The 26,719-nt window shown below is 42.2% G+C and overlaps 1 protein-coding gene across 1 annotated transcript in view; it reads left to right on the top strand.

The window, feature by feature from the left end:
• maml3 (mastermind-like transcriptional coactivator 3) overlaps positions 1-26,719 on the top strand; it is a 113,000-nt gene that overhangs the window by 34,606 nt on the left and 51,675 nt on the right. The window contains exons 2-3 of the mRNA XM_014999296.2: positions 19,984-20,712; positions 21,770-22,726. Of these exons, the coding sequence (XP_014854782.2) occupies positions 19,984-20,712; positions 21,770-22,726 (1,686 nt within the window). The remainder of the gene's footprint in view (positions 1-19,983; positions 20,713-21,769; positions 22,727-26,719) is intronic.

Raw genomic sequence — 26,719 nt, 5'->3', positions numbered from 1 at the left:
GTGACTGAGAAGGGAATAAACGCCGAGGCAGGCTGTCAGTTTCCGCATCTCCCTGTGGCACAAAAATAGGAAAATCTGTGTGGGTGAACGTGAAGACAGACATGGAGAGGAAATATTACTCGAGTAAAATAGAAGGGAGGGATGGGACTGTAGGACTGGATGAAAAGTGAGGAAATAAGGAGGCATAAATAACTAAGCGATTTAAACAAGACAAGAAGCAGAAGATGGGTTAGCAACAGAAAAAAAAAAATTGTCAAAGGAGATGTCACAAAGTGAAAAACCAGTCAGAAAATGTGTAACAAGGCAAGATGTGCATGTCACAGCCGGAACGAGTGAGGACACAGGAGAGGAGGGGAGAAAGTGGTACATGTGATCCGGAAGGAGGAGGGAGGCGTCGTGTGTAAGCTGGAGAACAATAAGAGGCGTTGATGACACGTCTCCAGGGGTATCTGCTTGGTGTGTTCCTGCTAATAGAAGCTAAAATAATTAATAACTTCCTCTCTTATTCGCCCGCATAATAACATCTGCAGCTCGTCCGACGTGGCGAACGCAGTCGCTGCAGAGCGACAAGCAACCCCGAAGCACACACATCCACAGTGACAAAGGCAGGGAGACTCCTGCTGGAAAGCCTTCTCACAGTCGGCAGCGGCTTCAAGAGGCACCAGCGTTAAGAGAGTTGGGCGTGTGCAGACGGACACATAACGCTTCAGTTTGTGCATGGATGCTTCCTGTGGACCTCAGAACCAGCTCTCCCTGACAAAGCCAATCACTAGTGCTGCTCTGTGTTGGCGGTGTGTGTGTGTGTGTGTGTTCATAGCATGTGCGTGACATACGGATGTTTATGGCCTGGAGGCAAGAGAGAGAGCGAGCGTGAGGAGGAGGAGAAAGAGGCAGAACCTCATATAAGGAGGGAGGGGAGGAGAACAAGGAGGACGATGCAGTCATTGAGATGTTGAAAAGCGAGCCGCAGGCAGGCTATGTGCTCGCTCTCTCTCTCTTTAATTCTCCCCTCCCCTCCTTCTTTTCCCCCCTTTTTGTAAACCCAGAGAGCAGATAAAAGCCACCCTCGTCTTGAGGACAATACCGGCCATCACAGCTTTGCAGCAGTCGGCGTCGCCTACCTGCCACCTCTTGTCTTCGGAGCTTGAAAGAGTGTCTCCGGCATGAGATTTATGTAAACGCTGCACACTGTCTGTCTACAAAGATGTTGCAGTGCTCCCACCTGAGCTTAGTGTGGCACTAAGCCCCACAACCCCCCCCCCACACACACACACACACACACACACACAATATCTGAGTATCGGAGCTCGTCTCTCGCTCACACAGAAACGCACACTGTGGGTCTCGCACTTTGAAACGGAGCAGATCCAGATGACATGACATTATAAGGTGAGCACTTTTACCTGCTGCAAAAAGAAACGTGGTTCTGTTGTCATCTAGTCATTTCGTCTCCTCTGACCTTTCCACACATGACTGTGCGGCAAGCACAAAATATTTTGCTGCAGAGTTGGAAGTTTACAGGGCCACCTTTCATTACAATATCTCAATCTTTAAGAATTTTATGGCACCGTTCCACCACACATCTGAAAACTACCATGGCAACCCATTTGTCGCTACCCATTCATTGGGGCGACTGTGGTAGGAGTTCATCCCGTAATCGGTGGGTTGCTGGTTTGATCCGGCGCTCCGTCCGCCCTCTGTTGTTGTGTCCTTGGGCAAAAGGCTTCACCCGCCTCGCCCGCTGGTCAGAGGGCTTGGTGGCGCCGGTGGATGGCGGCCTCGCCTCTGTTAGACAGCCCCAAGGGGGACTGTGGTTACAACGCAGTAGCTCACCACCGTCAATGGTCGCTCAAAAGATATGCATTTCAATTGAGTTTGTAAAACTGATTTCATGTTTCAAAGAAGGGGCTAGGAGTTTTAGAATAATTAAAACGTTAACAAGGGAAGAGCAATGGTTGTGGAAAAACATTTTGACTAAATTTCAGTCTCTTTTTTTAAAAGCATCAGCATCAATAAGATCAATGTACTGAAATTGAAAAGTTTGATTTCTTAAGTGCCTGGTGCATCTAATTAGCATCATTTACATGAGATGCAGTGTTCAAACTAATCACCTGAAATTAATTGTACACCTTTTTTGACAAACACACAAAATATGATTCCATTATGTCCAACATGCTGCGCCAATAAAACACTTATGTGTTGAAAGGGATGTAGGGTGTTGCTATACAGGAATAACATGAATATTGCTTCCACACAGAAACACCAGCTGTAAAGCAGCGGATAGGAAAGTGGTCATTAATAGAATAATAGGCACTGTTCTGGGCGGTGCTAGGTGTGAACGTTTCACCTTGAGTAGGTGTTTATATTCTCACATCCTTCTTATACATAAATACACATCTTTCCTTTTTAGTGCGCGCTGGAGGAGACCACAGTGATTCCTTGAAGTGTTATTGAATTTGGGCTTTCACCTTCTGTTGCTGTTTACTGTGTGTTGTTTCCAGCCACCTCTGCTCCCGTCCTTCAGCTTTAACCCAATCAGAGTACAGTTAAAAAGCGGCACAGTGTACCGTGTGTGAGGTTTATACTGTGTCGTGTTGGGTGCGTGTGGTGTGTTGAAGTCTGCTGTGGTGAAAATGTGTGTAACATATATATATATATATATATATATATATATATATATATATATATATATATATATATATATATATATATATATATATATATATATATATATATATATATAAAATATGTGTGTGTGTGTATCACATTAGCAGCTGTATTTTGCTGGAAGTCATTTATATGGTAATGATGTCATTTACCTCTGAAATGCATCTTCCTCAACTCTGCCAAATAGGGCTTATCCATACTGGCACAGCTTTGCGAGTGTGTGCGTGTGTCTGGGTTTGGAGGGATGGTGTAGGCCTGCAGCACCTGTAATATATTAAGATGAATTGTATCTGCTCCATTTGTTTGTTTGTGTGGACCCATCTGTATATTTGTGTGTTTGTGTGTGTGTGTGCACATAGCAGTTTGTTTACCTCATGTTGATAAGAATGTGAAATTGCCACATTTGGAGGGGATGCTGAAGCTATTTGTCCAGAGCGACTGAAGCCCAACCTTCACAAACACTTATGTTTGTGTGAAGCGACATGCAGGGCTCATGGATTACATCACCTTTACTGGGACGTGGCGTCAGATTCCTCATACATGCTTGTTTCTTTGTACATGAGGAGTCGCATGATCTCAAGTTGCTCCGAGTTAACAGGAAATGTTCCTCCTGACGGGGAGGGGTTGACCCGATGAGCCGCTCTGCAGCCCTCACCTTCATTAGCTCGCCGGCCCACCAAGCCTCCAGACCTGCATGTGTGTTTATTCAGGCTGCTGGCCTCTTGCTGGTCTCCACAGGCCAGGAATAACCACACAGAGCCTCTCACTATGGCGATGACTATCATTAACATGCTGATTACAGCTCTGAGCATCTTAAAATAACACTTACACACTGGGGTAGTGGATCAATACTTGCATGCTGGGGTAATGAGGGGTCTGCCTGCCCTGCACAGATGAGATGATGTTTTACCCAGGGATGAGATGGGTAGATGGATGAATGGAGATGCAGTGAGAGGACAGCCACTGGGAATAGAAGCGGTGCCCACTGAGGAAGGGATGGGTGACGTTAGAGAAAGTGGCAGGGAGTTTAGGACAGAAAAAATGAGTTTTTAGGTTAAAGAGTGTGAGAGTGGAAAAGAAAAGCAAAATCCTGAAACGTATTTAGTGGCGCAAATTGGGTACAATTAAATTCTGTTTTAGCAGCAAGCATATTTACTGTCAAATTGTTGAGGAGTGGATTCTACTACAGCATAACTGTGAGTAAACTACCACAGTATCACGGTAAAAAGCTAAAACAATGTTTGTGAGCCTGCTTAACAGAGGACCTGCGGCCGGTGTCTGGATACTTTCAACATCATGGTTGTTTTTTGTTGCCGTGAAATATTTGCAAAAAGCACAATTTATTTTTCCTGTATTCAAGGGAAAAGTTTGAGCCTACTTTCAGCCAGCTGACTGTGCGCAGCAGCTGATGGGGGGTCAAGAGGGTGCACCATAAAGCTGGAGAAAACTCACTCCATCGCTTTTCAGTCATTAAAAGGACTACAAGCCATGAAAATTATTTGATGGAGCTGAAGTTCAGGTCAAATAACATGTTAGCTAAAAGCTGCAACTAATACTCAAGAATTAAAATTTGTGCTATTTTGAAAATTATGTCTTTAGTAGTAGCAATATTTATCAGGTTTTTTTATGTTAAAGTTTAACATCTTTCTCTCTTTTTTAAAAAACATTGTTTGGCATTTTCGACTTGACTCATTTTTGTGCTCGTTGGTGCTTTACCTTGATCAAACCCAACATGTACATTATAATTCTGTTTTAATTTTCCATGAGTTGGAGGAACAGAATATAAATGTGCTTTGCTGCTTATTGTAGTTCAGGTTGGTTTGTGACATTGGTAATTTACATTTGGTTGTTGTTTTGTTTCTTTACTCAGCTCATCCTTATCATGGTAGGTGTTTAGTTTGATGGCAACAGGTGATTAAAATTACATGCAGGTTGACAGATGCACTGCATAAAAAGATGCTTTGTCTCTGCATCTGGCATTAAATTACACAAAACTTTTCCTCTCTTTGGTCAGTTAGGATTACCAGAATTATTCCAACTTACTGAATAGTTAGAATAACAGGATTACTTTCTTCTGATACCAAAGTTTACATATAACAGCAATAATTAAGTCTTTAATGGCACTCGGTGAGAAAGAAGCCATTACTCAAAAAGAAGGGTAAAAAAAAAAAAAAAGCCAGACCGTTGAGGACAAAGATGTTAATTTTTGGAGGCATTTCCTGAAGCTAAAATTAAATGTTTGAAGATAAAGGCAATTATTACCGCATCTGTGGAAAACCTTTAGTGTGAACAAAACCTACAGAAATGCACACATTTGGGACTTTTCTGTGCTATAGATTAATTTTTATGACCGCAAAATGACAAGAGAACACACAGAAATAATAATAATAAAAAAAATCTTAAAACCTTGGTCTAAATGGACTCAGTCACCTTACTCATGTAGCTATGCCTCCAGACAATGTGGCTGCTCCTTTGTTTTCTTAGTGTTTACACTATTGGCAGATATGAGGAGTAATGTCTTCTGGAGGTTTCCGATGACGTTAGCTTTGGCAAACAGACGAATCGGCCTACCCTCGAACCCTTTCTCTCATGTGACGCATTAAGCACTTTCAGGTAATGTTTGGGTGCCTCACAGTCTAACATCACTGGTTAGCAGCTCTCTGTCTGAATCATCACTACTCCTGCACCATGTTGAAATATAAAATGAACCAAATGAAATCGGCATGGTAGCACGGACACATTACACCTCCTCCTCCACATTACGGTGGACATAAATTATCTCCGTCTTACTCATTTACCATGTGTGCTTGTTTGTGTACTTGTGCTCTCACTTGGATCTTGCATGCACACACTGGATTGAACTTTGCTCCTTCCAGATCTAGTGGAGATGTGTGTTTACTGTGTAAATACATGTGCAACACACATTCAGAGAATCACAGCAACGAGGGGGGGAACAGCAGTCTACTACTGCGTGACCTAGATATGCACACAGTGAAATGACAGAAAAGAGCGAGTGAAGACAGACAGGAAGAGGGGAAAGGAATGACGTTGTTTCATTTAAACAACATCCTGCTGGTGTTTAACCAGAGATGTGTCAACATAGTACTGGTAATGGGTTACTTTATTGGCAAGAGATACTAAACCCATCAATGAAACACATCTCCATTACAGATCATGCTTCTTTTTTATTATTTGTCCTTAGGAAGATTAGTACAAAACAAAATAAATTACAGTATTTTACATGAAGCACCAAGAAATCTGATATGCATATGAACTTGTTGCAAATTAATCTGCAACTTACTTAGCTTACCTTAAATGTCAAATAAACTCAATAAGTTATCAACGAAAAGCTCATTTATGTTTTTTAATTCAGTTTGAAACCTGAAACCTGTATATAGGTTCAAAAAGTTTGACCTTTAAATTTGGCAGCCGTGGTAAATTTGAATACGAAGTCTCGACAGGAGACAAAAAGATGACCACGGACTTGGACATAATGACTCAGGTTCTGGGGCTGTGCTCTCTTGCGGCCATTGATCTGCATAACTATAAGGACATCTGGATCGCATGCAGCTTCGTTACTCTCTGAAAGCCTCAGCATGTCCTCTGGTCAACACGTACACACTCGCACACAAACATCCACACTGGCCCTTAACACGCACATGCACACACACACACTCACACTCATCCACCCTGATGTGTGTGAGCAGCCAGTGAGATTCGGCCGTCGCTGCCAAGTAGCCATCAGGGCCTTGCTGCTCGCTGCCACAGTGATCTGTTACCATAGCAGCCTGTCTGCCTCTCTGTAGTCTCTGCACTCTCACTCTTCCCCCCTCGGCTCTGAAGCAAGGCTGCAGAGAGTGAAAATGAAGGGGGGGGGGGGAGGCTGGGAAGAGGGGCTGTCATTCCTGCCATGAGAGCATCCATAAATCTGTGTGTGTGCACGCACCAGTCTGCCCTCATGACTGGCTCTAACGGAGGCAGAAGTCGACTTGATTCAGCCAATCGCGTTCCCACGTAACTGAGCCAATCAGAGAACCCCTACCTAAGCAGTCAGATACAGAACAACTTGACATTAACATGTTGAAACAATCCACCTGATGTAAAGAAATAACATTAAAATCCTTCCATTTGTTTTTTTCCCTTTGTCGTCCTTATCGTCTTCACTTTGCTTTGGAGTCTCTCACCTTCTCTCTGATATTCTTTGCTGCTCACATTGAGTTTCACTGTCACTCTTCTGTTGTGTCCGCAGCGGACAGGTGTTGGATGTAGTCTGTCCCGTCTTTTCCTCCTGCACATGTACACACTGAAACCTGCATATAAACTCAAACACAGCTGCTGGACCCCTCCTGTTGACCATCTGGCCAAGAAATGAGGAGCACGACCCCCTCCCTTCCTCGTCACTCGCTTCATCCAATGTCAGAATGGTAGCTCTAAAATAATAGAAAATGGCATATTGTTTGCTTGGATGTAAGCAAATGTTTGAAAACTGATTATTTTTTGAAAACTAATAACTATTTTAAACAGCGTTTATAATAAATATGTCTTGAGAAATCTTGGACGGTAACCTTTATTTAGCCAAATGTTTGTATCAGGAGATGCTGACAAAGTGACGAGTTAGTGCATCTGTACTTCAGATGAAATATCTGTATTGTTATAGACAGCAATTGATCAGTGCATGGATAGTTATAGTTTTATTATACAGTCGAGCCATTGCACTTGACACTTTTCCTTTTGACTGCTTGCTTGTAGAAAATATTTTGATTTCTTGGCTAAAGATTTTTGCTGTAAAAAAAAATCTTTGACGTCTTACAGATTTCTTGCGGTTTTTGCAGTTTTGTCAACCTTACATAAGTAAACACAAAAAACATATTTAAATGTAGATTTTATGTATCATAGTGACAAATCTACCCAAACCAACTTGGTCCACGAGAGAGTAAAACCTAATAAGTGGTTAATTCAGGTTTGGTGGCAGCAAATCTTTTGTGGATGAATTTTTGTCCACTTTGCAGAATTGTTTTAATTCAGCTACATTGTTTTGTTTTTTTTTCGTTCTTTTTTGGTTTTCTTTGCATGATAGATCTGTCTAAAGTCACGCAACAGCATCTCAATTAGATCTAGGTACTTACTTTATGCCTTTCAAGGCCTTAATTGTTAATTTTTTTAGCAATTCATAGTTGAGCTTGCTGATCATCGTCCTGCTTCATAACCAAATGGTTCTTCTGCTTAAAATGTCAACCTGACGGGCAAACATTTTCTGATGGACCGAAGAATTTGCAAAGCGGCCTTTCATCTTGATACCATCACCAGAACCTTTGACTCATTTCATGGCGTTCTTTTTCTAAAACACCATTAGCTTCTCCTAAGGATGCAAACTTCAGTCGACAGAATATTGTCCCCAAACGTCTTGGGAACCATCGAGCGCATTAAAGTGTTGGCTTTGGTCAGCAGTGGTTTTGGATTATGAACACGCCCATGGACACCATTTTTTTCCTGGTATCTTAGTTATTATTGTACTATGAGCACTGGCCTTCAGCGAGATAGTGGATACTGATGCCTGCAGTATTTTATACGTCGTCGTGGATTCCTCTGTGACCTCCTGGAGGCCTTTGGAGAAGCAGCAAGCTAACATTTGACCCCACTCCTTCTTTTATGATAAGGTTTTGAAAATTTGGCTCTGAAAATGTTTTATTTATGGTTCCAGACATTAATGTACAGACAAAACTCACAGAAAGAAATGATCTTCTGCTTCATGAGCTAAGTGCTTTCCTTTCAGCATTGTAATAACCACTGGTGTTAAAGCAATGTGCTGTGCTCAGGTCTCTCCTGCACAGCTGTCAGATGATGATTAAATGAAATTCACTGTGGTTTATTTTAATGGTGCCAATTCACAACAAATGTCATTTTGAGGCAAAATGAAGGGCAGACTTGGTCTGGATGGACTTGCTATTCTGTCCAGATCAAAGCCCAGATTTTGAGAATCTCTGAAATGGACAATATTATAACTCAAAGTAAAAATGACCAACTGAAATAAAGTCAGATCAAAGTCATGACACTAGGCTATTACGGAGTCCTACATGTACAGCATTGAGGGCACAAGCCTTTCTTTAATCTGAGTTTCTTTAGACCAGGGGTCACCAACTCCAGTCCTCGAGGGCTACCATCCTGTAACTTTTAGATGCGTCTCTGCTCAAACACACCTGCATCAAATAAACTGCTCGTTTCCAGCCTATTGCAGAGAGGAATGAATGCTGAGGGAATTCAGACATTTTGGAGCAGAGGTGAATCTAAAAGTTGCAGGATGGTAGCCCTAGAGGACTGGAGTTGGTGACCCCTGCTTTAGACTGTCTTCTTTCTCTTAAACAAATCAGAAATATTCTGAGCAGTTTGAGTCAGTAGAGTTAGTCTAGTAGACATTTGTCTTCATACAGCTAATTTAGTTTTATTTAAAAAAACTAAACCGAAACTCAAGCAAGCTAATTCTTTGAAGAAACAACATAGCAACATAGTAGTAGTAAACAGCATTTTACCCTAAATGTTTTCTTAAGCCGGTATTGAAGTGAATATTTCATCTTCGCATACATCATCTGGATAGTATAAACGTATCTTTTGTGAAAACATTCTCACATTAGCACAATCTTTAACCTGGCCTACAGTCATACGTAACAACAACGGCAAAACCTTTAAAAACATTCTACAAAAAAAAAAACCTCCACTTGCGCTTTGTTGTTCGCCATTCGTGCGTTCTTATTTACCTTTAATTTCATGTGGAGGCCCCATGTTTTTGTTTGGGGGAATAAAAATACCATTTTGCGCTGTTTTCTGTGCTTCTGTGTGAATAAAAATATTTCTGAAAATGTGGAAAAACAAAACAACAGATGAGCCTTTAGACAACTGCTGCTGTCAAGTTGGTGATTACGTACAACCTCTCCACAGAACCCCTGTTCAGAATAACATAATCTGAACTGTCCCTTTCTTTACGGCTTGTATTTTTTTTATTTTTTTTAGTTGTTTTTTGTAGCGTCAGTAACTCAGCGTGAAGCCACATTTTCTAATTTCAGCTTTAAATGTAAAAAAGAAAGAAAAAAGCAATTTCCCTAATTATGCTGTTTAGTCCTTCCTTCTTGCTTTCTCTGCCTCTCTGGTGTTCGGCTGAGTTCATAGCTGCTGAATGAGGGAGGGAGGGAAGGCAGGAGAGAGAGCGGTGAGAGCGAGAGCAAAGAGAGGGGGTGGATCTGCTCAAGACCAGTCTCCACTCCCACACACCCTCTCACATTTCCTCCCCCTCCCCGTCAGCTCCTCCCCCTCCCAGCGTGATGGTGCAGCTCCAGAAACAGGAAGGAGCTGCTGCAGCTCTATAAATAGAGAAGCTGCTCAGCCAGGAACCGCACACACACACACACACACACACACACACACACACACACACACACACACACACACACACACATACACACACACACACACAGTTTCCCCTTCTTTCATCCCCTCATTTTCTCTCTCCTCGTCCTCTTTCTTACTTTATCGCACACGCAGACAGATGCTCGTTCAGACCGGCGCGAGCACACACTGTCCTCGACCCACTGGAGATAATTAGTCGTGCTTTAAACGCTAATGGTTTGTAAGAGCGACTGGTAGCACACTCCGCTCCTCGTCCTTCCCTGTGTTTCTGTTTCTCTTCCCCCTCCCCTCCAAACACAAACATATTAAAGTTATTGAGTCAAGGGGTCGGCGATGGATGGAGGAGGTGGTGTTGGGGGGGTGGGGGGGTGGAGGGGAGTGATGGGTCCTCTCTCCACCAGCTTTTTTTTATGTCAGGTCAGCAGGTTTAAAACTGCTGATGACAGACGGACACGCTCTTCTTTCTCTTTTTGCCCGCGCGCACGCACACCAACATGGTGTTAAAATACCCAACAAAGACTGTTTATTTGTGTTCGTTTGGTTCAATAAGCGTGGAGATCGTTTTCCAAGTTCTTGTGTACATCTCCTCGAAGCACAATGCAAACAACACCACTTGCATATAGTTTTTCTATTGTTTTTGTGTCTGTACGCTAAAACTCCAAATAAATGGTGAAATATAATGTAAAGGATCATTGTTCTCTGATTAGATCACTGTGTGTGTGTGTGTGTGTGTGTGTGTGTGTGTGTGTGTGTGTGTGTGTGTGTGTGTGTGTGTGTGTGTGTGTGTGTGTGTGTGTTCAAATCAGGCGTGTACAGGCCCCTTGTGTACAGGAGGCAGACTGGCAGGCGCTTTCTCACATGTACGTACACCCTTCTCTGGGACGGCAGCCAAATGTTTCTTTGTTTGCACCTTCCTCTTGTCACTCTGGAGTTTTCTGTCCTTCACTCAAGCAGACGCTTTGTTTTCGTGTTCTTTCCACTCACACACCGCTCAGTTTTACAGGGATCTGGAGGCAGGGGAAAGCCGGAAATGCATGTATAGACCAAAAAAAGAAACCCAAAAAGTTGATATTCAGGGAGTAAGTCTTTGTAACCCAACAATAATAGTAATAATTAGTGTAATGTGATTATGTGGTTAAGTAAATGACTGTGGGCATGCTGTCTTTGATAAGATGCTCAAACCCAATTTTTCATCTTAAAACGTTCTTACTTTTCTTGAATGCTGAGGTCGGTTGATTTGCTTAATGTTTATATGTTTGGTGTCACTAGTGGCCTTGATTCATGGTAGCCAGACAGGAAGACACTCGGCAAGCCTTCCAAGGTCAGGAATCGAACCACAGGCGACTGCGTCAAGGACTTCTCGGCTCCATATTTGGGGCACCCGCTCTAACAGTACTAGAATCAAATAGCAGTGAATTCTGGTGAATCTTTAATGGTGTTTGAAGTTTATTTGAGTTTATTTGTCAACAGAGACATATTCATCAGTGATTGCAGATAAAAAATAGTAATAAACCATAAAACAATCCAGTTAAAGAACTGCTGTGCTGAATGTGGTGGCATCTAGTGGTGTAAATTGCACACTGCAACCAAATCAATAAGATTTCCTTGCCAGATCCGTACAGGTGGTTGTCGGCCTGTGCTGGTGCTCAGCAGGTTCTTGTGCTTTGGAGTTTGGTCAGAAGCCGGAGGCCCCAGAGAGAACCCACACACGTAGGGTATTCAGACTCGATGCAGAAAGGGACCTTTCAGGACTGAATCTGATCCCAGGTCAGCCCATTCAGAATAACAGTATGTCTAGTTGAACTGTCTCTGAACTTTGACATTCAGGAAACATCAGGATGAAATATTGACCCGAGATGTTTCTACTGAGCTGGCTATGGAAACCCAAACCAGTTTGTTTATAGAACCAGTAAGTGCTAGAACATGGAAAGGCGGGTTTGTAAAGCTGAGTTTTACAAACCCGGGGTTTTCTCTGTCCTGCATGTGTTAAACATCTCCCTGCTTCAGTACGCCTGATTCGACTGGTTTGGTCTCAAAACGAGTTCTGTTTTAACTTTATGAAGGCATCAGGAGTTGATTCAGTCATTTCAACCGAGTGTGTTAAAGCAGAGACACATCCAGCTTCACCATGTGTGTGTGAGGGCCTGGATTTGGAAGCACGGTTTTAGAGCAGCTTTTCACTTTGTCTTGAAGATAAAAGTTCTCTATGTATCAGTTTTTACCAAGTAATGGCTGTATTTTTTTCCACACTGGAGCTGTGAAGACCCCAGCTTCCCTCAGCCAGTTGAACTGGTTCAGAACCCGCTCCAGTTTCCTCGCCAGAACCACAGGTGGTATTTAAAAGACACCAAATGCAGACTGTGTGTGTGTGTGTGTGTGTGTGTGTGTGTGTGTGTGTGTGTGTGTGTGTGTGTGTGTGTGTGTGTGTGTGTGTGTGTGTGTGTGTGTGTGTGTGTGTGTGTGTGTGGACTGTTTGCATGAAAGCCTTCATCATCCCTGGTCTCAGTGACTTGCTCAAGGGCACTTGAGCAGGATGGTTATCTGCTGACGTAGTATCCTTGAGGTAAAGGACAAACTCCTGATAGTACAGCTGTTTTTTTCTTCTTTTTTTTCCCAGTCCTTTTCCAGTCGAACTCCATACCGAGATCTCATCGTCGTGTAGCCAAAAGACTTTGTAGGAAAGTTTATTGCAAACAGAAATTTAAAAACAATATCTGGTTCTTTGGAAAACCTAAAATAAACTATTTTAGTTCTCAAAACCTCACTGGAAAGTGTGAAAATCTTCACGTTGAGGAAGACGGTTGAGTTTGTTTTTTTTTACTCCAAGCTTCATATGATGCTCACTTAAAATAAATAATTCAGTTTTAAACCATAATGCAAACTCGAAACCACTTCCGCCCGACAGCATCTCGGGACACGTCATGGGTGTCAGAATGTGGTTATGAACTTGAACTTTGAGCCCCTTCACCTCCACCAGTCACTGACATGGCAGTGAGCACATTTACTTAATACAAACCTGTTTGATCTAATTGACTCATTTCATGGTCCACTGGGCCAAATCAGAAACAAATACACAGACACACACAGTTTTGTACATGCTGGCCAGCACCAGGAAGATCTAACTAAAATTTAAATTATGGCTGATGTGTGTATTTCCCTACTTGTGACTGAGAATATTCTCATTTCTGTCAGATAAAATTGTAAAGATTCTCATTCGTTTTTCTTAGTTCACTGAATATGACAAAAAGGAAATGGTTGTTTTCTTTTGGAAACGCTAAAGTCAAAAGTTGCCAGTGCAGAGTTGGCATTTATTTTAAAACTATTACGTATGACTATATGGTTTGCTTTTAAATACATACATCTTGCCTATCAGAGGTGAACAATCTTTAGTTGTTTTTATAAGGAGCAGAGCTGATGTCACTTTGTGAGTCGCTTGAAAGAAGAAAATACAAAATAACTACAAAGTTAACAATTTAAACTGGGTTTGTCTTATTTTAATAAGTAAACACAGCCAGCATCATAAAAATGTTGGTACTTACCTTGACTCAAATACTTTCAAATGCCTTGCCTCATTTTCAGATGTAGCATGCTCCATGGTGGTCAGAGGTTGAAAACTTTAATGGATAAAACAAAGCTAATTTGCTCTACTCCATTCCCCCTTCCTGTTAGCTGATGAAAGTCTTGCTCTCTCTCCTGTTCTAGCAAAAGTTTCTTAGACATCTGTAAGAATACCGATTCTGTACAGTTTATTTAAAAGAACCAGTGAAAATCTTAAGTTGTTTTTGGTGTGGTAAAAAACAAATTGGTGTCATCATTATATAAACACATTTTGACTAATAAACCCAATAAAGCGAGGTCTTTAAGTCTGTCTCTTGGAGAATATGTTGGATCATGTTCTGGATTTTTGCCTTGCTATTTTCTCTCCTTCTGTCTGGACTGTTGTGGGTTTCTGATTCATGTCAGGAATAGCTTTTCTCTCCCCGCTGTGTTTACATGGCATTGTCTGATACATGTTTTTTTATAAAGGGGATTTCGTCTTCAAGAAACCTGCATCTTTGGTTTGCAGGACACACTGTTGATCAAAATCTAAAGATCAGGAAAGAAATGAGTAGTACTTGCATTTCTCTGACGGTTCGTAACCGGGTCGCAACTTCAGAATATAGCAATAAGATACGGTAGAAGTAAAAAGAAGAAGAAATTAAAAGGATTGGTAGTTGTGTACTTTGTATCACCGTAACTTTTGCTGATCTCTTTAAAATTTTGTTCAGAAATGTTTGATACCTTTTCAGTAGGCTGGTGTCATAGTTACCCCGTGAAAAACGCCTTCAGCCTTGAGGGATGGTTCTGCAACATCTCCACAGCCGGCTGCACTTCGGCAACCATGCAGAACCTGAAACTCTGCTGTATTGAAAACTTCCCCATTTCTTTTTTCCTTTACTGAAAAAATAAATGTTATTCCACCTTTCAGTGTCTCATGTTTGGTGAACGGTCCAAATGGGCAAGTTTGAGCTGCTGCATTTTTTTGGTTGTGTTTGTTGGGCCACAGTCAGCTTCGGCAAAGACTGTATTCTGGGTCAACTGTGTTTAGGGTTCTACTGTTCAGTTCAGGTGATTTTGTATTTTCTAACCAATCCATTCAGGATCTTTAAAAAAAAAAAAAAGGAGCAACCTTTCTTATTACGTTCAACCTCTGTAGTGTTGCTCAGCTGTGCTGCCTTGTTAAAAAGTTTTTTTTTTCTTTCATCATCAGGGGGTCCAGATGTTGAAAGATTTTTTTTTAGTTCAGTTTTTAGTAGTTAAAAAAAAAAAAAAAACTTTTCACCAACTGATGATCAGCCTGTTTGAGTTTGAATGCAAAAATTTGCATCCCCAGTTTGTTTGGCCTCTTGCTCCTGTTTTTAATTTCTCTTGCTCTTTTGATTAGGATTGTTTTTAATTAAAACATCGATGCGCTCCTTTTTAATGTCGAGTTTTGTGTTGGATGTGATGCTCAACCTGCTGGAGGGAGCAACGTAAAGGCAGCAAGGGAAGAGAAGGCGGGGTGTTGTGATTGTGAGCGAGTGAGGGAAAGAGGAGATGGAGGAAGAAGGGAGGATGCAGCACACAAAGCAGCAGAGCAGCAGGTTGCTATAACAACAGCACCTCGGTGCCTCCATCTCTCTGCTCTTCCTCTCTAATCACCCTCTCATCGTTTGCTCCCTGCTGTCATTTGGCGCGATATGCCTCTCCATCAAGCCACCTATCCCACTCCTCCACCCCCTGCACCTCCTCAAAGCTCCCCATCTCCTCTGCTTCATCTTCATGTTCTGGTTGCTCCCTCGCTCAGAGCGAGGGGGAAACCCCCCCCCCCCCCAAAAAACAACAGAAAAACAGACCATCTGCCTGCAAATAAATCCCCTCTTCCTATGTCTGTCGGCTTCACCTTTGTTTCCGTGTGTCGTTGTCGTTTGCCGCGTGTCGCGGTTAGCAGGCAGAGGAGCAGTCACCAGGTGTTTGTGTCAAAGGAAACGCGCAAGAGAGAAAATAAGCGGCGATCGCTCCTGTCTTTGCTCTTTTACATCCTCTTGTCCTTTTTGCCGTCAAGCTGTTTCTCTCTACCTCCACTAATGCACTCCAAAGCAAACTTCTCCCCGGTTCTTTGTCTCAGAATCAAAGTCTTATTCTGGCAATGAACTGTTAAACAAATACAAATATTGTTGCTACCCATGCGCAGGGCATGACAGGTGTCTTACAGTTGTTTTTAGAGGTATAATTAGGTCGCTAATTGCACTGAGAGAAATGAATGATTAATTAGAGAGTTATTTGAAGGTATTTATTGTAGTTGCTCGCAGTTTTTGTCGTTCATTCTGTCATGTTTCCTCTGGCTGTGGCACACCGACTCGCACAGACAAAAACCACAATCCCTTTCCGTCAATGCAGTCTGTGTTATATCAGCGAGGTTAAATGGATAATGTTGTTTTGTTGGTGGGTGTGTGTTTGTGTGTGTGTGTGTGTGTGTGCATGCGTCCGTGTGGGAGGGTGCCGCGGTTCACACCACCTGGATAATTGTGGGAGTTTTTATAGGTGGGCTTTGAACGGCGAGCCTGTTATTATCAATGTGACTCACTGGCATTTAGGGAAAACCTGAAACACACACGGGCTCACACACACTTTTGTTCAGAAGACTTGAATTATTTAAACCCATTGATTACAGGACCACACATAAAGCAGGAGAAGGAATGGTGCTGGTAGGTGTTCTGGGCTTTTCTGTGGAGGAATCCAAGCCTGAAATCCATACATGTCCACAGCTCAGTGTTATTTCATACATTTATTTTACTTTTTTTTTTTTTTTTTTTCCCAGTACACAGTCTATGAGCAAATTACACGTGTCTGGGGGGCTGAGCCAACTAACAAAGGCTAAGACCCCCCAAAAAGAGGTATAAATAACATCCTTCATGGTATTTTTATGCAGGCATTAACACTGAGAGCATCAACAATAAGTGTGGAAGAGTTTTGCATTTCAGACTACTGTAAGATTTCCAACTCTTGGTTTTTCCCTCCAGAGCGTCATTTGCCATAATGCCAAATTTGCCATTTGAGGGTTAATGCCAACCTTTCTAACATGTTTCTCAATACCTTGTTACACTGTTACGCATCCGCTTTACATTTTAATGGTTAGAAAAGTAAGACTCTCACATACTGGGGCGTACTGTGTGACTCCTCACACTGTTCGCCGACAGTTGAGATTTCATCGTCTCAAATGCAAAGACTTCAGTAAAGTAGAGTAAAATAGAATAGAATAGAAATATCCTTTAGTGTCCCTCAGTGGGGAAAGTTAGGTGAGCCAGGAGCAACTCCAAGGTGAGTACAAGCATGCATACTCAGACTGTGGTGAACAGCATCGCCGTAAAAAAAAAAAAAAAAAAAGAGATTCTGCAGAAAGGGGCATATTTACAACAAAACAAAATATTACTGCACATTGAGTAAAATCATTTAACATCAACTCTTATGCAAACTGTTGTTTTGTCAACCAGAGAAGTGACATTTTTTTTTCAATTCTAGATTTTTATAAATGAGGGCTGAATTCTCCCTGTTTTATTAGGGAAGATAAAATATTGTCATATTATAATTAATCACATTTTTGCTCTAAAATAGAAAGAAGCCTGTGCCTTTAAAAGTTGTCGGTATTAAGAATTTTGCGTATTATCGACTTCGGGTTTGAAATGTTAGTATAGTGGCAACCCTGAACTCAGTTTGTGGGCAGCCTTCACTGAGTTTACCAGGCAAATGGTTGTTGAACAGTGTTTCCTCTACCAAAGGGAAAAGGGGAACATATGCCAGGATGAATTTTCTCATTTATTGTTCTCAATTGTGTAGGTTCCCAATCAATGAAAGGAGATTTCTAGTACACAGAACATAAGTCAGTTGTAATTTTTTTTCCCTTTTTGCATTAGCCTGAATTTATATTATACAAAATATCCTCCCTCCCCTTATTGTTGCCGTGTATTTCACTCCATGGCTCACAGGCTGTAGTTTTTCTTGTCGATACTAGCAGCGTTTATCATTTCATAACAATAATTAGGCTATCTGCCAATCAATGTGCAGAACATGAGGAGGAAATCACCTCCAGCACCTCTACACCAGTCTTGTGCTCTCATTTACTTTCAGAAAATCCAGAAAAAGGGATGTTTTTTATTTTTTTTTATGGTATGTGTTTCTGCTAGCTTGAATGGGTCCACCTCCAGGTCAGAATACAATCTGAATATATTTCATCTGCTGTTCTGTCTGAATAACAAAGAGCTAAGTGCATTTACACACGTATCAGAAGAGCTTCCTGTGTCCCTCTGTGTGTGTTTTTGACTCCTTCACATGTGACAGCTGAGAGTGTAGATTTTACAAAATATTTCCCTGCTACTGAGTGCCTTTGTTTTACAGCTGCCTGTTTCAAATGTAGATGAGCGTGACGGATACGACTTCTGAGTGGCTATTATGAATGTGAACGTGTTTGTGGGATTCAGCTTTTATCTTTGTGTGTGTGTGTGTGTGTGTGTGTGTGTGTGTGTGTGTGTGTGTGTGTGTGTGCTGGGGTTAAAAGGAGCAATGGAGTGATGTTTCAACAGAAGGGGAAAATTTGTGCCCTCTTTTTCCTGCTTATTACATAGTTATTACTGTTGTGCTACTGATCCGTTTAAAATATGCAAAATGAAATATTGCAAATGTTAGTGGAGAATCTGTGTGTATAATATCACATCCACAAAGCATCAGCTGGATCCAATATTTGGGTCTAAAAAGGTCTCCATAGCGCCCCCTGCTAAAGACCTCAGTGACCTCAGCAGGTGGTTTGGACCGTTCCTGTAAAAAGTAACTTGTGATACATAAACAGCTAAACAGTGTTATTGTCTTTACTTTCGATTCATAGGAATTGTAGGTCTCAAAGTGGTCTGTCCAGCTAGTGTGTAAAAAATTAAATGAATTTATTTCCATTTCTTTAATTAAAAAAAAAAATTGCTTTTAGCCAACTGGTGTTTTTTTTTTTTTTTTTTTTTAAAGATTTTTATGGCACTTGTGGCCTTTATGCACCAGGACAGGAAGAAGTGCAGAAAGAGGAGAAAGACATGCAGCAAAAGGCCTGATGCTGGGAACTCCACCTGTGGCTGAAGCCTCTCTGTGTGGCGTGTCTGGCCTACCACTGAGTCATGTGATCCCCGATTCCAAATCTGCTGCTTTGTCACAGAAACAACTTATTTCTAGTTTCCTTAATGACATTTACTGCTGGACAAACATCACCAAAACCTCACTGGCCTGCAGGCCTTGAATGCATTCTTTGTGATACTGGTGTTGATAATAGTGAAAATGAAATTAGTGATACGTTGTGCAAGATGGAAAATGGAAGAGTGAAATGATTTTTACAACCGATTGTCATCCTAATATTAATGTTGTTTGAACATTGTGCAGCCCTACTAGAAATTAAACAAGATTTCATCTTGAGAGAAATTAGAAACAGAGGCACATTATTTTGCTGCCAACATTTTTTTATTTTTTTACATTCATGCAGTAAATTTACTGATAAAGAGGCCTGACCAAGTATTTAGTGCACATACTTTACCAGTACAGGACATACTTTTTAATAGGCCAACATTTCTGTTGAATCCCTGTTTTTTTTTTTTTTTTTTCTAAGGTCCACATTATAAATCAGCAATATGTCATCAGTAGAGCTCTAAACACCCATCTCACTGACATTTATTATCAGTTCTGAATCTCAGCACTGCAATGAAAACTAACAGGACTTTAACATTTTGAAGGGTGTCTTTTCAGGGAGCACATTTGTTGATAAAAGGCCAAAGTGGAAAGTTCTTCAAAACTTCTCATGTTGGCGTGAACCCTTTACTTTGTCTCCGCGTTCTCTTTTCATGTCTCGGATTTTGTTTACTGTTTGTCTGTGCCTCCTCTGCTCCCTCCTCCAGGTCTATGACAGTGATTACCTTAACCACCAGCCAGGGTTTGTTAGCACCCCGTTGTTATCTAGTCTGTACTCCGGCTGAGGCAGTGAGACAGTGGAGCTGGAGCGGTGCGGTGGCTGCCCACAGTAAGGCTAAGAATGGGCTGCAGATCTCAGAGCGGGAGCTCATTTCCCTATTGGCTGATGTTAATGTTGGGGAGAGCGCAGCTGTTGCTTTGATCTCTCCATTCTGTTTATTGAAAACAGGTCTTCCCGTTTTCAACTTGTGCTTCTGTACACATGCACGTCTCTGTGAAAAAGGCGTCGGTGTGGTTATTATCTTGGAAATGCAACTGGTTTATTTTTGCTTCTGATGACTATTCCCGGTGTTGGGAGAGAACAGGTTGCTGTTTTCAATTATTTGAAACCCCTTTTGTTCGGTCATTAGGCTCCTTAAGAATCTGAAGTTTTGACGTTTGTTTTCTCTGCATTTCTTGCAGCTCCAGGAGACGGTGAAAAGGAAACTGGACAGCGCACGATCACCCCTGAACGGTGACCAGAACGGCATCTGTGATGGCGGCAGCTACTCGCCAACGGGAAAACGGGTCTTAAAGGACGGCCACGGCGGTTTAGACTCTCTAACGTGTCTCCCCAAGAACAATAATAATAACAATGTGCCACCCATTTCTCCTCTGCATCATCAAATGGACATTAAGCCCATACTGACCGGGCCCAACACGTCCACCGGCAACACTACAAATGGCAACGGCACCCATATGGGCAGGGCGTCCGACGATCTGGGGAAGAACGGCGGCAGCCACCTGCAGGACATGAAGCTGAACAGCTCCCTGGACCTGGAGGACAGTTTCAGCCTCCTCAAGGACCTGAAACAAGAGCCGCTGGACGACGGGGCCGGAATGGAGTCCAGCGAGCCGCAGTCCCTGTCTAACCAGAACAAACTGTTCTCCGACATCAACCTCAACGACCAGGAGTGGCAGGAGCTGATTGATGAGCTGGCCAACACCGTGCCAGAGGACGACATGCACGACCTCTTCAACGAGGACTTCGAGGAGAAGAAAGAGGCGGAGTTTGGCAGGCCAGCAAACAGTCAGGCCGAAGCCCCGCACGAAGCTGCTGGGAGTACAACACCCGGTGTCGGGGCGGCGTCTACGGGATCCTTGCCCCCTCCTCCGCAGGGGGTCCCACAGGTTCCCATTGGTTCACCACAGGTCGGTATCGAGACTGCCAACATGGCGGTTTGTACTCCTTTATCTTTTATCCTTAATCTTGTCCATATGAATGTGTGTGTGGGTGTCTGTCCCGTGATAGAGACTGCAGACCTGTTTCTTGTGCTTTGACTGCTGGAAATGGGCACCAGCTTCCTGTGGCTCTGCTTAGATGAATGCAAATGGATAAGTGGATTTTGCTTCCACTTTGTAATTTTGCACAATTTTGTGTTGGAGAATAATAATCCCCCCGGAAAACACTATCTGCCACGGATACAACCAGTCATTTCTGCAGCATTTTGTAAATCATGTTGACTGGATCCAGTGATTTGTACTTGGACCACTTTTAACCTGGAACTAAATAAAATAAACTTAACATTTTTTTTATATAATACATGTAATGTAAGATACAAATTACTCATTACTGTTGTTACAATATAGTATATTCTTGCTTTGCAATATCTTTGTCTGGCTTAGAGCTCTTAGCAAAGTTCTCATTTTGCTCCTGTGCACAATATCCAAAACTGATGAGCAGCAACATTTTTTTTTCTTAACATCACTACTGATGCACCTTTCATTTGGACCACAGCTTAATGCTGAAGATCAGCAAACAGCCAACACTGGTCATGTCTGTTGATGATCAGTTAGCACATGCTTTTATTAGCAGGAACTGATTACGACTTTCTCACCAAAATTTTTAGACTTGACTCGTTAAATAGAACGGAAACTAACTAGGTGTTTATTTTAGTTTGATAATTGTTGCAGATCAAAAAGGTAATGCATTCTGAAACGTGAAAACCAGTATCTTATTGGCACTGTTGATATTTTTATTTTATTTTTTATTGACCCTGTATTCACTCTGTTGTCCGGTGCTTCTGGCTGTGCTCACAGACTATGGTAAAGAAATGTTTGTGAAAAGACAACATGGTACAGATTCATTTTAAGAACAAGACTCGAAAAATGCATTGTTTATCGTTTTGTATCAAGGCAAAGTAAACCAATATCCCGTAAGATAATTTCTGGTGTGTCTGAAATAACTGCTTTGCTTCCTCCCCATCAGGTGCGACCGTCATCGTCGGGGCCTCAGTTTGCGACCACCGCCAACGGGACCCCTCCCCAGCAACCCCTGCAGCAGTCTCCAGCTGTTGCTATGCCGTCAGGTTCACCGTTGCACAACTGCGTAGCTCGCTCACCTCAGACTCCAACCCAAGCTCAGACTCAAGCAGTCTCCAGGCCTGGGAACGGTTACATGATGAACCCAGTTAATCAGATGGGGTCAGGAGGCGGCCCAGGCGGGGGTGGTCCAGGTGGGAGTGGCCCAGGTGGGACTGGCCCTGGAGGTCAGCCTGTGGGCCCGGTCACACCTGAACTTTCTCCAGCAGAGCAGCTAAAAGCAATAGCCCAGCATCATGTTCACCACAGCAAGATGATGCAGCATAAGCAGCAGAAACAAGCAGCTAACTGGTCACCAGTGGGTGCTCCAACCAGTCCCTTCAACTCTGGTCCCTTTAATCAAGACAAGCCCAACAGCCCCATGATGTATCCATCACAAGTCTTTAACACACCACAGGGCCCTCTGGTGGCTGGGATGGCTTCCAACAATGGGCCGAAAGCCCCCATGAACAACTACCTCCCTCACAACCCCATGGGCATGATGGGACAGCAGCAGCCAAACAGCATAAACCAGAACGCCATGTCCAAACAACAGACGCAGCAGCAGACAGCCGCCATGCTGTCCTACAACAACACAAAACCGCTCAGTCACTTCAGTGGCAGCGGCGTGGACCACATGGGTCAGAGGATGACTCCGCCCATGGCGGGGAACAGTCAAGTCAAGAACCCCATGATGCCGCCCTACATGGGAGGCGCCGGAGGAGGAGGCCAGGGGCCGGGGCAGACGCAGGGGCCGATCCCCGGACAGACGGCCCACCCGGGGGAGGAGCACAAGAGGATGCTGATGATGAAGCAGAAGGTGTTGAACCAGAGCATGCCCTACACCTTGCAGCCTCATGGCCAGGTAAGGGAACTGCATTGTCTTTATTACCTTGTGATGCAGCTGAAGTGTGGCTGATTCTATTTTTTATTTATTTATTTTTTGGTTGTTTTTATACCTCGTCGTTTTCCTGAAGCCATTATATGAAAGAAAATTGGATGGACCAGAGTAAGAGGAGGGTTTTTTTTTTAATTTTTTTTTTTTTATTAACACTTTTTATGGTTTTCCAGTTCATCTACCTAAGAAGTTTGACATAAAGCTCCTGTTTAATGGCAGTAACAAAGACAGAGCAGACAAACAGATAAACTTTGAGATGCATCAGTAATAATTTAATGCTTTTGTACATCTTTGTATGCAAATTCTACACTATTCTGATCGTTAAAAACTCAACATGCAAGAACATCATATTTTTTTGATGTTAATAGGGGATTAACTATTAAGCAGAGGCAATGTGACACTGTGTGAGTGTGTGTGTGTGTGTGTGAGAGAGAGAGAGTGAGAAGTAGAGCTTTCACTGTAAAATATGGTTTTACCATTTTAAAACTTAGACAAAATGATAATAGAGCTACTATTTTAGATTGTCCTTAAAAGCTTTTATTGACTTGGAGCATGGATAGCATTACAAGAACATGTCATATGTTTTTTCCCCAAGGTAAAGTAGATCCTTATCTAAAAATTAAACAAAGCAACTTAGCTGTTCTCTGTTCATCTTTCCGGTTATCTGTCGCGACAAGTTTCTTTCAAATAGCTTCTTGTTTCTCTTTCTTTTCTCTTACCTTTTTTTTTTTTTTTTGCACACCGCACTGATACTGAAACTGAGTTTTTTTCTCAGCAACAAGTTCCACACCAAGTGTTGTCTGTGTCCTCTTATTCATTTACCTACTGTAGAAGAATTAGGTATTTGAGATTTGAAGATATCAGACTCCAGATGTTATGGGAGTTAGGACCCACAATGACATACAAATTGCATTTGATACCTTTTTTTTTTTTTTTTATAAAAAGTCGATAAATCAGCATGTTACCAAATGTTGGGCCAATGTATCGGACGGCAGACAAATTATTAAAATGTAATAAAACATCTGCATTGACATGGGTATAAGAAAAAGAAACCATCTAAAAAATGTTACTCCAGTCGTCTATTTGGAGTAGAAATGTACCTTTACGATTGTTTGATGGAAGCACGAGAAAAAGAAGATTAGTAAAATCAGTAAGATTTGGCTCTGATTTGAACTCGGAATGCCCGCTGTTTCAGGTTTAGTATTAAAAATACAGAAGGTTCTTTGATTTTGGGAGTTGTTTCAGGTTGCTCTGTTTTGCAAAAAAGAAAAAATCTTTCAGAGATATAGCCAGGGAAGTTAAAATGGTGGTAGTTGCCCCAGCAACAAGCCAGAACTGGGAATAGGCATAGGAAAATGGCCTGTCGAGAGTGTATTGATGCCTCTGCAACACCAGCAGCCCTGATAGCCCTCCCACCCCCCAATGTTCCTTCCCCTTGTCCACACAAACGTGCACACTCACACACCAAGCAAACACCAGAGCTAAACGGCTCCTTAGCTCATATCCCCAATCTGTCACAGCTGACTGATGGCTGAGATTGGACCACTAAGCCAAGCTAGCTGCTGTCATTACCCAAAGCCCACCTCGGGCAGTTTGTTTCCCAGCGCAGCCCACTCTGTGCGCTCCAGCAGTTCAGCCAGGTGTCAGGTGGTCCTAATAATGGTCCAAACAGTGTTGTTACGACGGCGGTGAACTGTACCTTTTTTAAACGACACATTCACTCTTTTTTTTTTTTTTGTTATCGTCGTCGTTTTGTTTCTGGTGCTGCGCATTATCCCAGAGCTAATGGTTGCTGACTCTTATTAGACATAGTGCAGGTAATGCCTGCTGTAACGGTGTTGCTCTTTTTCCTTCCTGTCTCTTGTCCTTGCTTCCTTGTGAGGATGAAATGGCTACAGTCACTTGGTCACCTCCTCTTCCTCCTCCTCCCCTTTCTGGTGATCTCCGAGTCTCCTGTCCCATTCCCCCTTCCTCTGTCTCTGCCAGAGACTCTCAGCACCAATAAAGCAGCAGATTTATTAATATAAGGCTTTTGTGGCTGCTGCCTGGAGGCCTGTGTGTTTGTGTGCAAGGGCAACTCTGTGTATATGTATGTTGGGGTGTGTTTCATAGATTTAGGAAGGTAGGTGAGTAGATTTATTTGTGCAAGTGGAGGGGATTTGAAGACCTGGAAGAGAGGGAGAGAGAGAAGCAGCAGGCGCAGAAAGGAAATGCTGAAAGGAAAAGATTTATTGAAGAGTGAAGACGGAGCAAAAGAAAACCAAGACCCTGCGATGAGACACGACTGAGCAATGCAGTGTTTGAAATACAAACTAAAATTTCAAATGTATTTTGCCCAGTTCAAGAGCGAAATGTTTTAGTAATTGAAATAAATTGCATCACTCTTGGAAAACATCTTTAAATGAAACTACGACCCCGGGATGCTAAAATGTTCAAAGTTGCAGTTCCTGGTAAAAATATTCTCTCACCCCTTCAACTTCTTTACACTGCGACGTCACAATCACAATCTTTGATGATTTTTAATTTATCTTCATGTGACGGACCAATAGAGAGAAGGACGATGACACAAGGTTTTCAAACTCTTTAAAAATGATCATCATAAAAATGTGGTGTATTTGTATTCCTCTCCAAACCGTTTCAGAACCACCTTTTCATGCATTTACAGCTGCACGTTTTTATGAGTGTCTTTATGACGCCTAGTTTTCCACATCCAGACACTGGACTGCTTGCCAACTCTTCTTTGGAAAGTAGCTCAAGATCATTGAGATCAAAGACGACATCTGCTGAGATCCATTCCCAATTCTTGACACGGACTCGGAGTTGAATGTGCTTCGATCCAAACCATTCAGTTGCAGTTTCAGCTCAGCGTTTTAGGGTTGGTGTTGTGCTAGACGCTTCACCTCAACCTTGGCTTTCAACTCTGGCAGCTTCCAGGGGATCGTCTTATATTCAGCTCCATCTGTCTTTCCTGTCCTTTACGAAGAACAGCAACCCCACAGCATAATTCTGCCACCACTATGTCTCAAAATGGGAATGGTATTTACAGGGCGATGTGCTGTATATGTTTATTTTGGATACTTAGTTTTTTATGTGAGTTTTAGTCCCATGTGACCAAAGTTACCTCGTACCTCATAGATTCTTCTTTGAGTAATGCTGACCTCGCTTGGTCTGCCTGTTTTGGTAAACAGTGACCTCTGCCTTGCTCTTTACATAGACCTTCAAACCCCAGCCTATTGATTTGCTGGGGTTAGTTGTGGAGAATCCTTAGGATTCTCCACAACTTTATCTCTGAACTGTCTGTGGTATTGATCTGCATTATGCTGCTTGTTCTCTAATTAAGCTACACATGAAGTTACGTTGACGGGTAACTTCAGAAGGCATCTGTTTGTGGTGGAGTTTATTTAGGGACATTGAAGTAAAGGGGGCTTTAAACAAATGCACTCCACACTTTTCAGATGTTTTTGTAAGAAAGTATGAAAGCATCCATCATTTTGCTTCCACTTTGCTCTGAAATTCAACACATTGGAGTTTGTGAGTGTAACGCAACGACATGGATAAGAGTTAAAGGGGAGCTGATGCTTTTACAGGGCACTGTGTGTCTTTCTGAAATCTGTTGCTGATATTTACAAATGAGGATCACACCAAGTTGTAAAACTGTTGTCTTAATTTTAAATCTATCTCTTTGACCAGCAGGCAAAAAAATATGTCATGGCATGATATGCTCAATAATGTGTAAAATTCAGCTTTTAAATGAAGTGCATCTTTCAGAGTGGAAAAAATATAAACACATTAACCAACAGCATATGCTTTGATGCACTGTCTGACTTTCATAAAAATCAAATAAAGGTTGGGGACACAAGCTGTCATACAAAGCAGGAATGGTCTCATTATTCCTTTTTTTGTTGTTGTTGGATTCTGAACTGTTGGCTAAACCAAAGAACCTTTTTTTTTTCTTCATTT

This window comes from Poecilia mexicana, unplaced genomic scaffold (assembly GCF_051168715.1).
Source record: "Poecilia mexicana isolate PSO_F unplaced genomic scaffold, ASM5116871v1 scaffold_1, whole genome shotgun sequence".
In the NCBI taxonomy this organism is placed as follows: domain Eukaryota; kingdom Metazoa; phylum Chordata; class Actinopteri; order Cyprinodontiformes; family Poeciliidae; genus Poecilia; species Poecilia mexicana.
Note: the sequence above shows the minus strand (reverse complement) of the source record. Positions and strands in the feature narration are given on the sequence as shown.